The sequence below is a fragment of the Protopterus annectens genome, chromosome 2.part0 (genome assembly GCF_019279795.1).
Source record: "Protopterus annectens isolate FY-2018-M chromosome 2.part0, PAN1.0, whole genome shotgun sequence".
Classification (NCBI taxonomy): domain Eukaryota; kingdom Metazoa; phylum Chordata; order Ceratodontiformes; family Protopteridae; genus Protopterus; species Protopterus annectens.
This window is the reverse complement of record NC_056728.1, coordinates 129,049,134-129,061,452: the sequence shown is the minus strand read 5'-3', so window position 1 is coordinate 129,061,452 and position 12,319 is coordinate 129,049,134. Positions and strand designations below refer to the sequence as shown.

At 41.4% G+C, this 12,319-nt stretch overlaps 1 protein-coding gene across 4 annotated transcripts in view; it reads right to left on the bottom strand.

The window, feature by feature from the left end:
• Window positions 1-12,319, bottom strand: part of LOC122792993 (probable JmjC domain-containing histone demethylation protein 2C) — a 1,041,568-nt gene that overhangs the window by 259,578 nt on the left and 769,671 nt on the right. For all 4 annotated transcript variants that reach the window (XM_044060615.1, XM_044060616.1, XM_044060618.1 and 1 more), the window contains one exon: window positions 12,216-12,311. In XM_044060615.1, coding sequence (XP_043916550.1) covers window positions 12,216-12,311 — 96 coding nt within the window. The remainder of the gene's footprint in view (window positions 1-12,215; window positions 12,312-12,319) is intronic.

Genomic DNA, 12,319 nt, shown 5'->3' with positions numbered 1-12,319 from the left:
TGATATATAACAGCTAAGACTCTGATAGCAATATTTGAGGTTTGATTGTGGAGTGACATAGTGATATTATATATAGCAGCTAAGGCTCTGGTTGCAGTATTTGACATTTGATTGTGGGTCAAGCAATGATATTACACATAACAGCTAGGACTCTGGTAGCAGTATCTGACATTTGTTTGTGGGTCACACAAGGATATTATATTTATTTATTTATTTATTTATTCAGTTTGATTACCGGGGAGGTCCACTGGGCTGGGGAGCCCATTTTCAGTGGGGGCCCGGGGAGAAAAGCTCCACAGTAAGTTTATTAGATACATGTTTTTCAATCATAGTAAAAATACAAAGTAAAAAAAATACATAAAAATACAAACAATATGGTTCAATCTCCAAAGCAGTAAACAATCAATACAATTAAGTTTAGGACAAAATGAGTATACAGTGAAATAGTTGGAAGTAATAATTAGTCATGAGAAACAAATAAGTAATTGAGAATGGGGTAAGGAAGGGGAGAGGTTAGCCAGGAGTGAAGGGAGAGGAGGGTTTGAGAGGCAAGGATGGAAGAGTGCAGTTACATTTCCTGTTTAGGAAGAAGTAAGAATGAAGTTGAGATCTGAAGTTATTGAGGTTATTGCAGGTCTGTAGAAAGGAGGGCAGAGCATTCCATTTTTTTGCTAGGGTACAGGATATGAGAAGCTGGCCTGCTGGGCGCTTAGGTTTATGAATGGTAAGCAGGTTTTGGTGAGAAGATCTAAGAGGTCTAGGAGGGGAATATGGTTGCAGTATGTTGGATAGTGCGGGGCAGTTTGAGGGTTGGAATAATAATTTGTGGACTGTGGTTAATTGACGAAAGTCAAGTAGGTTGGGGAGTTCAAGCCAGTTTAGGGAGTGAAGGGAATTGAAATGGTGAGAGGAGGATTTGGCACTGGTGGCAAATCTAGCAATTTTGTTGTAGCATATCTCTAGTTTGGAGGTAAGTGTGGAAGATAAGTTAGAGAACAGGGGAGAGCCATACATGAGAGAGGGAAGAAGATAGGTCGAGGCAAGTTAGCCTAGAGGAAGGAGGAAGTGATTGTTTCTGTAAAGTAGGCCAAGTTTTATGTGTGTTTTTTTGATATTCTGCTGAATATGGGAGTTGAATTTTAGCTGATTGTCTATAGTGACACTGAGAAGTTTGGCAGAGTGTACAATCTCTATTTGTGAGTTGTTAAGGCTGGTGATATGAAGGAAGTTTTCATATAGAGGGGAAGATTTGGAAGGGGAGAATAGAAGGATCTTGGTTTTTTTGGCGTTAAGAGACAGGTGGTTTAGGAGCATCCAGTTTTCAGTGGTAGAGAAGGCATTTTGGGTCAGAGATTGGAGCTCAGCTAGGTTAGTGGCGCTGCAAATCAAAGTGGAATCGCCGGCGTATTGGACAATTTTGGAGCTGGGAATGGCTTTATGGAAGTCATTAATAAAGATGTTGAATAGCAAAGGGCCTAGTATGGAACCTTGAGGTACTCCAGTGGGAGTAGGGAGGAAAGAGGAAGTGGCTTGACCCCATTTCACTGCTTGGGACCTATTAGAAAGATAGCTGGAGAACCAAGAAAGGGTTTCTTGGGAAAGGTTAAGGTTAGTGAGATGATGTAGGAGGTGGGTATGGGAGATAGTATCAAAAGCTTTAGATAGGTCCAGCAGGATGGAAGATACTAAATGATCAGAGTCACGGGCTGAATTGACAGTATGTAAGAAGGAGAGAAGGGCAGAGTTAAAGCTATGTCCTGGGCGGAAGCCATGTTGGGTGGGGGAAAGTAGTTGGTATTTGGTAAGGAATGGTAAGAGCTGTAGATGGATGCATTTTTCAAGAATTTTGGAGATAGGGGAGAGGATGGCTATAGGGCGGAAGTTGGAGAAATTGTTATTTTTGCCACCCTTGTGGAGTGGGAAGATATATGCAGTTCGCCAAAGTTTGGGAACGTAAGATTCGAGTATAGATCTATTGATCTGGATACTGATAGGCAGAGCAATAGCATCTGAGGCTATTTTTAAGAAGGAGGATGGAATGCTATCAGGGGCATTTGAGCAAGGCTTTAGTTTGTAGAGGAGATTCTTTATTAGGTTGGTGGAGACAGGTTTAAGTTCAAAATTAGGATGGTGAGGGGAGAGAGGGGAGGATTGGTCAGGGAGGGGAGGAGGGTTATTGTAGGTAAAGTCTTAGTAAGCTCAGCTATGGAGGAGGTGAAGAAGGTATTGAATAGTGTGGCAATTTCTGAGTCAGATTTGCTAGTGTCAGGACAGGGGTTGTTTTTTGTTCCAGGCCTTAAGAGGGAATTAATAGAGTTCCAGAATTGCTTAGGATTTTTAGTATGATTTTCTTGTAGTTTTAAGTAGTATGACTTTTTGTCTCTAAGGACTTGTTTTTTGGCTAGGTTTCTCAACTGCTTATATTTTAGTAATGTATCAGGTTGGTTATTACAGAGGTAGATTTTCCAGGTTTTATCTCTTTGTAGCATGATGTTTTTTGTGTCTTTGGTGAGCCAATGAGAGGTTTTAGTTTTAACTCTTTTATTTCTTATTGGGGCCAGGGAGTTAAGGATTGTTAGGAATGTTGAATTAAAGTAGTCAATGGCTTTGTCTAGAGGAAGAATTTTTAGGGGATTCCAGTTGGTTAGCTTGAGAGAATCAGTGAAAATAGTGGGGTTAAAGTTAGTAAGGGTGCGAGTAGGAATGTATTGATGGAAGTGTGAGGACGAGGGAGTAGCTCGAATGGTGAAGGCAGGGAGGTGGTCTCCTAGAGAGTCAGGAATGACTCCTGAAGTTATGGTTTTGTTAGGATGAGTTACTAGGATCCAGTCAAGTATGGAGCCAGGGGGGGTAGGTTTTATTAGGTCTAGTAATGAAGGTGGTAAGTTGAGTAAAGGTGAATAGGTTAATTGTTGATGTGGGATTGGGGTTATTGATTTTTCCCCAGTCAATATTTACGTCTCCTAGGATGTAGGTTTCTAGTTTAATGTTGGAGGAGGTCCAGGAGAGAATGTCTTCTAGGGTATTGGTGTTGTTACCAGGAGGAATGTAGAGGGAGATGATACAGATGCTTTTATGGATGTTTAGTTTTAATAGGCCAATGACAAGTTCAGCATTTGAGAAAGAAGGGATATGGTTGGGATATGGAGTGATGAATAAGTAGATGGAGTAGACTAAAGCTACACCACCACCTCTTTTACTTGGGTGGTCAGATCGGAGAGAGTGAAATCCGGGTGGGAGGAATTCAGAATCATATATATGAGGTTTTAGCCAGGTTTCAGAGATGGCTAATATATATGGTTGGTTGTGATTGAGCCAGGCATGAAAGAGGGTTATTTTATTTAGTAGGCTTTGGGCATTGATGGTGAGGAATTTGAAGTTTTTATTAGGGGATTTGTTGTGGGAGCTGTGGAGATATGTTTGAGAGGAGTTGGGACCAGGATTGGGGTGGATATCGCCGGCTAAGTGAAGGAAAGAGGTGAGGGGAGAAAGTTTGTTGTGATTTGATTTGGGTAAAGGAGTTTGGTAGAGTTTTAGTTTGAGTTTAAAGTCATCAGTTGAGTTTGGGAACAATTTTATTTTTAGGAGGAGGATAGGCTGGGAGGGAACTAGGGAGGCTGCAATATTGTGATAGTGGGATATAAGGAAGTTGTGAGGTGGAGTAGGGGAAGAGAGTAAGTAAAGATGAATATAAGAGGTTGCATGGTAATATATATATGCATGGTAGTATATATAACAGCTAAGACTGATAGCGGTATTTGACATTTGATTGTGGGTCACACAATAATATTATTTATAACAGCTAAGACTCTGATAGCAGTATTTTACATTTGATTGTGGGTCACACAGTGATACTGCATATCCACAAAACAAAGAGTACCAGAATTACCTGTTCTAAAGACTTAAACATTACCTGTGATATAAATAGGACCTGCTGGAGAGATAGGTATGTATCCAAGAGACTACCTCTTCTATGGAATAAGCTCCCCACCCATGTGAAGCAGAGTTCCTCCCTAACCCAATTTAAGTGCAGCTTGAACAATTGGATGGGAAACTGGAACATCATCCCTGGTTTGGCATCTATGTCCCTAATGCAAACAGATAACCATTACTGAGTACAATGCACCAATTGGAATGTACCTGGCTAGACACCTCCAGCAGCTGTAGAGACCACAAAGGTACCTAACCAAGAGTATTACTGGCCTCAAACAGTTGCCCTATGCAGCACGATTGAAAAAGCTAAGACTGTTCTCTGTTGCATACTGCTTTCTCAGAGGCGATCTCTGTCTAACGTACAGAGCCATGTCCAACCCAGAATTGTTGAACATGCTCCATCTTAGCAAAACCAAATCTACTCGAGCTACACACTCTAGGGATATAAACCTCAACACAACAATGAATAGAACATGCTGGAGGGATAGATTCCCTTCGCAGAAACTTCCCTTACTATGGAACAGGGTCCCGATCTACATAAGACAGAGCCCCTCACTATCATTCTTCAAGAGGAACCTTGATGAGTGGATGGGTAACAGAAAGTTCACACCGGGGATCACACCAACAGCACTACTAGATAGGGGCCAAGGGTACTAGCTGCTAGTACAAGGGTCTATGGAACTACTAAAGGGGCGGTGAATACCGCACAACATGGCTGGGCTAATATATGCCTTCGGGCAGATAGCCCAGTACCAACCTATGAACCTATAAATGGTTCATCTCCCAGGCCCATGCTTATACTTGTTAAGGGTGTCATAACTTGTCAGAGATTCGGGATGCATGGCTAGGCTTAAAAAAGCCCTTGTGGTCGTTAGCCTAGTAAACACCTATGAACCTATTATATATATAACAGCTAAGACTCAGATAGTAGTATTTGATGTTTGATTGAGGGTCACACAATGATATCATATATAGCAGCTAAAACTCTGGTAGCAATATTTGATGCTTGATTGTGGGGTCACACAATGATATTATATATAACAGCTAAAACTCTGGTCGCAGTATTTGACGTCTGATTGTGGGTCACACAATGATATTATTTATAACAGCTAAGACTCTGGTAGCAGTATTTGACATTTGATTGTGGGGTCACACAGTGATATTACATAAAACAACTAAGACTGGTCGCAATATCTGACATTTGAATGAGGGTCACACAGTGATATTACATAAAAGAGCTAAGACTCTGGTCGCAGTATCTGATATTTGATTGTTGGGTCACACAATGATACATAACAGCTATGACTCTGGTAGCAATATTTGACATTTGATTGTGGGTCACACAATGATACTACATATAACAGTTAAGACTCTGGTCGCAGTATTTGACATTTGATTGTGGGTCACACAGTGATATGATGCATAACAGCTGAGAGTATGGTCGCAGTATTTGACATTTGATTATGGGTCACTCAATGATATTATATATAACAGCTAAGGCTCTGGTCACAGTATTTGGCATTTGATTGTGGGTCACTTGATATTACATATAACAGTTAGGACTCTGGTAGCTGTATTTGACATTAGATTGTGGGTCACACAAGAATATTATATATATCAGCTAAGGCTCTGGTCACAGTATTTGACATTTGATTGTGGGTCACATAATGATATTACATATAACAGCTAAGACTCCGGTAGCAGTATTTGACATTTGATTGTGGTGTCACACAGTGATATGATACATAACAGCCAAGACTCTGGTATCAGTATTTGAAGTTTGACTGTGGGGTCACACAACGATATATAAAAGCGAAGACTCTGATAGCAGAATTTGATGTTTGATTATGGGGTCATAAAGTGATACTATATATAATAGCTATGACTCTGGTGTCAGTATTTGATGTTTGATTGTGGGGTCACACAATGATATTATATATAATTGGTCTATATTATGTTATCAAAAAGTCTTTCCATCGAACGCCTTTTCATCGACCCTTAAAAAGCGAACTGCCATTTCAGCAAACATAAAAAAAAAAATAGGAGTCCATAGTTTGCAATAAGGTATGACCATCATAATTTTCCAAAACAGCTTTAGGTAATGCAGCTCCCTCTGGGCTAAAATGACTCTTATGCAAACAGCTGACTCATTCCTTTGCAAAGCATCCCCAGGTGCCAAACCTCCTTCTCTAATCTACTGACCACATCATATGTTATATTCTGTTTTCCTGTAATACTTGCTGATGATAAAGGAAACATCTCAGAGAAAGATGCTACCAAGTCTCTTTTTTAACATTTTCTACATACCTCTTTGGCCCTATCATTTGTAGCAATGTACTTCAACAAATGTTCAGCTGTTTCTCTAAGTAATAAAGTACAGTCGTGTAAAGACTTACCATAACTGTAGATGTCCTACTGATCACTGTTGTTGTATCCATAATGAGAGAGTTATCACTGTTGATGTCTTTTTTGGGTACCAAAGTTTTAACTTCTCATGATCGAACATCTTATGTGTGACCACAACTCTTAAGCATAGGGATATATAAGTGGACATATGAGCGCAGTTCTTCAGACTGTCTCAAAACCAGCAGCCTGAAGACCCCTGAGAGTGAGAGACTATTCAGCTTGGAAGGGTGAAGCATGAAGTGGTATACAGGACCCTTTTTTCTAAGATGCTGTCCACAATATAGGGACAGAGGGAGGTGAAATAAAGATTATGGAAAGAGAAGGTAGAAGAGCAGAAGGGTTGGAAGGAAAACTGCAACAGTGACCAGCAGAACATCTACTGTTATGGTACGTTCTTACACAACTGTACTATCCTGATTGAAATCACTGCTGCATTATTCATAATGAATGGATGATTCCCTGAAATAGATGTAAGGGTGGCTGGTTGAGTTGCACAACTGCCCAAGAGGCCCAAAAGGACTGACCTACCGAAGGTAGCCTCCGACCCTGAGAATGCATCCGTCCTGTAGTATTTAGTGAACATGTGTACAGGTGACCAGGTGGGAGCTTCTAGTATGGTCCTGGCATCTACCCCTTTGTAGAAAGTTCCAGTTCAAGGGAATGATGGCAAGGACTTAGCATATAGAGAATAACAAGAGCAGGGAGCTTTAGAGATGCAATTTGCAATAGTTTATTTAGACACTGGTTAGCCCAATTTTGAGTGCATAAAGGAAACAGTTGGTCAGATTTTCTAATGGATTTGGTTTTGTCCAGATAGAATCTTAACTGTCTGTGAATGTTTAGAGAGCATAACAATCTTTCCCCTTCTGTTCTGTGAGTTGGGAAAGAAGGAAGGGAGATTTATAGCCTGGTTAAGTGACAGTTCGTTCACTACTTTAAGCGTGAATGTAGGTTTAGCTCTCAAGCTCACCCTGTCCTTGTGTAAAATAAGAAAGGATGGAACAGCCGTGAGAGCCTGAAGTTCTGAGACTCTCCTAGCGGAAAGAAGAGTCAGAAGTAAAACAGTCTTCCAGGTGTAGAATTTGAGGTTTGCTGAGGCTGCTAGTTCAAAAGGAGGCAAAGTAAGTTTCTCTAGTATAGATCAGAAATCCCAAGGTGGAATTATGGGCTTCCTTGTTGATCTGAGATGCAGCACCCATTTAAGGAATAACTTGACCTCATGTCTTGACATAAGAGGAGAAGGAGTGAGGGGTAGACCTGCATTGATAGTTTGACAGGTGGGCTTTGATGGAAACGTAGGCCAGACCTGTACACATGCATGAGCTCACACAGATATATTAGTAAGGAAGGTACCTTTGATTTGTTGGGGTCCTCTCCATTCATGTGGCACTAAAAGGAACATCTCTTCCATTTGGCTATGTAGGATTTTTGAGTGATGGGTCTCCTGGCCTCTTGGAGAACCTTAATTACATCCTCTGAAAGGTGGTGCCTCTAATGAATTAAAACCCTACCATCCACAGAGTTGGGTACAGGGATGACAGTTTGGAGTGTAGTACTGATCCCTTCTGCTGTGTGATGAGATCTGACTGTAGTGGCAGTTTGTAGTAGCTGAACATGGTGAGGCAAAAGAGAAGAGGAAACCAATATTGTCTTGGCCTGAAGGGGACCACTAGCAAAATGGTTGCCTTTTCTTTTTCAGCCTTTAGAAGAACCCTTGGAATGAGAGGCAAAGAGGAATTTCTATGTCCACTGAAAGCTTAAAGTATCTGTCCTCCAGACTAATGGACAAGGGACCCACGTGCAAAAGAGGTGGAGTTGATGGTTGGTCTCTGAAACAAAGAGGTCTATCTGAGGTGTCCCTCAGTGGTGCAGAATGCCCAAGAAGACCTGTCTGTTGAAGGTCCATTCATGAAGAGCCACCAAGGTCCTGCTTAGTGTGACTGCCAACATGTTATCCTGTGACAGAATGCATGTGGCTAGTAAGGACATGTTTTTCTGGGTGTCAATCTCCCAGGCACTCTCTGCTAGTCTGCATAGTTGGTAAGACATAGTTCCTTGTTATTTATTTATGTACCACATGATTGCAGTGTTGTTTGTAAACACAATCAGGGGACTTGGCCTCCAGACATGGGAAAAGACTTAACAGCTTAGATGAGGCCCTCATCTCCTTCATCCTGATGTGCTCCTTTAGTAGTTTTAGTTTCTGCCCTTAACCTGGTGTATCCCTTTCTGAGCTCCCCATGCCCCATGCCTCATCCAAGGCACATGTGTGCATTTCTTGAACTGGAAGTGGTGGGGTTTAGGGAATTCCTTATCTTCCCACCATGAGCCTCTCCTGAGACAAGGCAGTAGCAGATTACTGTGTCTAGAATGTGAGAGTGCTGGGGCCAAACTATTTTCAGGTACCATGCAGTTTGGCTAGAGGGAGCACTGGAATAGTTGCTGCTATGAATCCTAAGGCTCTTGGTATTTCTCTTGCAGAGCATTGGCTGCAGAAGGTCAGGTCCTGACAGTAATCTGCAATCTCTGCACTTTTGCCTACATATTTATGGGGTCCAGTTTGCAGCCCAGGAAAACTAAGTTCTGAGTTGGCCGCAGGGAGGACTTCTTGTAGTTGATGGTGAACCCCAACTGTGAGACAGGGATGAGGGTTAGTTGGAAGTGTTGTAGGAGAGAAAACTTGAATTAGCAAGTTGGCTAAGTAGGGAAACATCTGGATTCCCTGTGTTTGACAGAAGGAGATTATTGCTGACAGACACTTTGTAAAAACTCTTGGAGCTATGAAAAGACCAAAAGGCAAAGCAGTAAACTGAAAGTAAGATAACCCACCACAAAACCAGGAGAATCTCTTGCAAGGGGGGTGAATTGCAAAATGGAGTTAGACATCTCTTAGATCTTAAGGTACTAGAAAAGCCGGAGGCAGAATGAGCAGAAACAGAGTGTGTAGGGAAAGCATTTTGAAAGTTAGCCGTTTCAGAAAAGTTTAGCAGAGAGAGATCTAGCATGGATTTCCATTTCCCTTATTTTCTTGGTACTAGGAAAAGTCTGGAGTAAAAGTTTTTTCTGCACAAATTCCTGGGACACTAGTACTATTGTGCCTTGTGCCTGTAATTCCCATTAAAATGGGAGGAAGCAGATACATCTGGTTGTGGAGAGGGGGTTACATGCCATTTAGAGGAGAGATTTCCATCCAGGACATGGCATATGCCTTTTTAAAACTGAAAGCAGACATTGGTCTGTGTTGATCTTTTCCCAGATGAAGAAAGACTGGGTGAGCCTTTTTGAGAGTGGAAGGGCCTGTGTGGGGAAGAGTGGATGTGACACTTTATAGATAGTCAGAAACTTGTCTCCAAAGGGAGGCCTCCCAGAAGAGGAATCTCTCTGTGGTTTCTCTGGTAATCTCTTTCTGGGGGCCTTATTGTGATTCTTGCTATGCCTAGGATCTATTCTAACAAATGAGGTGGGTTTCTTTGGGTTATTCCTCTGGTCCCTGGGAAGAGCGGTTAATAGAAGTTGTTTGCAGTCCTTCAGGATTTTCCTTGTTCTTGAAGGATTTTGAAAAGGTTAGCTGCCTGGGGTCCAAAGAGGAGGTTTTGTATTTTAAGGGGATCTGTAATTTCAGCTTTCAAGGCCTCAGATATGGTTTGATTGTACGACCATGCATACCTGGAGAGGACAGATCCAGTGGCAGCTGCTCTGGATGAGGCCTTTATAGCAGCATAACTACATTTAATGCTGTGTCTGGCTCCATTTCCTGTTTAGAGTCAGTCCCTTGTGGCTCCACCACTTCCTTGTTTTAGGAATTCAGGATGGATATTTATAACCTCAAATGCCAATGCAGAAGAGGTATAAACCTTTTTACCCCAACTATCCATAGGTCTACTAGCCTTGTCTGAAGGGAGGGCATTGACATTAGTAGCTTAGAAGGTTTATCAGAAGATAGAGATACTGCAAATGGGTCTGGCACAGGATTTTTAAACAAGCATTTAAGAACATCAGGGCCTTTATAAAATCTGTCTGACTTTTGGGGACAAGACGCTGTACGTCTGGGGCAGCAGAGGTAGCTTGAAAGGCATCCAAAAAGGTCAAAAAAACAGGGGAAACTGGGGAGGGGTTGGAGTGTCCATTTCCAAGAGGTTGCAGTATGTTTTCTGAACATCTGTAATCTGTCTAGATTCCCACTCAAAATATTTCATCACATTTCACATCGTCTCTCCAAAAGAAGCTTCTTCTATAGGAGAGTCAGGAGAAAAGGAGTCTTCATCCTGTAAATGGAGTTGGTCGGGTGAGTGGATTTGACATGAACACACCAGGGAATGATCTGAAACAGAAACCTCATCTTCAGAAGATGAATCTGCAGCAACCTTTTGAGCGGTGGTGTTGGGGAGCTTGGAAGAAAAGGATGGTGGTTACAGGCCTTGAGAAAAGTCTAACCACTCTTTCTCCTTAGAAGGGAGAAGTGACATGTTTAGTTTTTTGGCATTTGTTCTTAGGCTAGATGTCCACCTGAACCAAACACAGTTGTTCAGATCCATGAAGTATCTCAATAAGCTTACCTGGGATCTCCTCCATAACTAGTATGTGAGGAATGGCCTCTGGACCTTCCGAGATAATGGTATGTGTCTCAGCTGTATCTGGAGGGTTTTCAGTCATATGAGCCCCCAATGTCATATTGGTCTCCGTCAAAGTCTTGGCAGAGGGCATCTGAGAAGGAACCAAATATACTGTAGGTTCTAAAACCTCAGTGGGTACACCTGAGTCATTAAGAGATGACTGAGTTGCTGGCCTAGGTCTTTTAAGCATCTTCTTAGGTGGTAGTGGTATGTCTAGGGAAATATAAACTACCATCATGAATTGGGCTAGGCATTTAAAATGTTGGATCTCCAGAAAAATATTGAGCGAGGACAATCAAGATTGCAATTGCAACAACTTAGGTACAAAAGACTGGCAAATGAAACAGGCTTCACAGTCGTGTTCCATTCCTAAGCAGAAAAGACACTGGGTATGTAGGTCTTTATATGGAATTTGCCTACCTTACTTGCACTTAGCCCTCCTAAGCAGACATCTAATACCAGTAAGTGCAAACACCTTAAAAAAACAAAAGAAGGTTCCCCAATGGGATACTTATTTGTTTACTTGAAGAAAGGTACCAATGACAAATGACAGTCTGATGGATATGCAACCAGAGTCGCACTTGTACATACACCTATTTACCCCTAAGCTTATGAGTTAATGTCACAAATTGGACGTACGATCCTGGGAAGTTAAAGCCTTGGTACCCCAGCCGGACATCAGTGGTGATAACCCATTCATTATGAATACTGCAACAGTGATTTCAGTCAGGACACCTCTTTTTACTTCATCAGAAAATTTTATAAATTTAAACCCTGAAACTGATTTTACTGTTACTTAGCCCTTTGTTTCATCTGTGTCTAGCTGTTTATGCTCTCTATTATTTTAGAAATTATTTTAAAAACATTTACCAAAGCACTTCTAATGAACATCCTTATTTTAACCACTGGGGGCGCTATGGCTTAGAGGAAAGGGGCACTCGATGGGTTTATACACCAAAGGTTTGATTTTTCAAATTATCTTCAGTTTATAAACCCTTATAAAGATTTTGTAGCTCTCCTGAAGCAACTTGTCAGAATTAATTATGTAAAACCAAAGTCTGTATTTCACCAGTGACTGGTGCTAGCAGCCATTAAGCAGTAAAAAGGCAATGTGATAAACATGAGTTCTAGTTACATTAGTTCCAACTCTGTGACACAGACTCGTAGCTCTTTACTTCTCCCATTTCACAGCCATCTAATTTGTTTCAAAGTACACTAAGAAAATCTCTCTCTTTTTTTTTTTTTTAAAGATATAAGACTTACCACTAGTGGGTACAAACTGTATAGCGATGAGGGACCTCACGTCATGATCCTGTCCTCGTGTGCACTTTAACCATTCTGAATGGCCTTTATTCTTTTCTAAAATA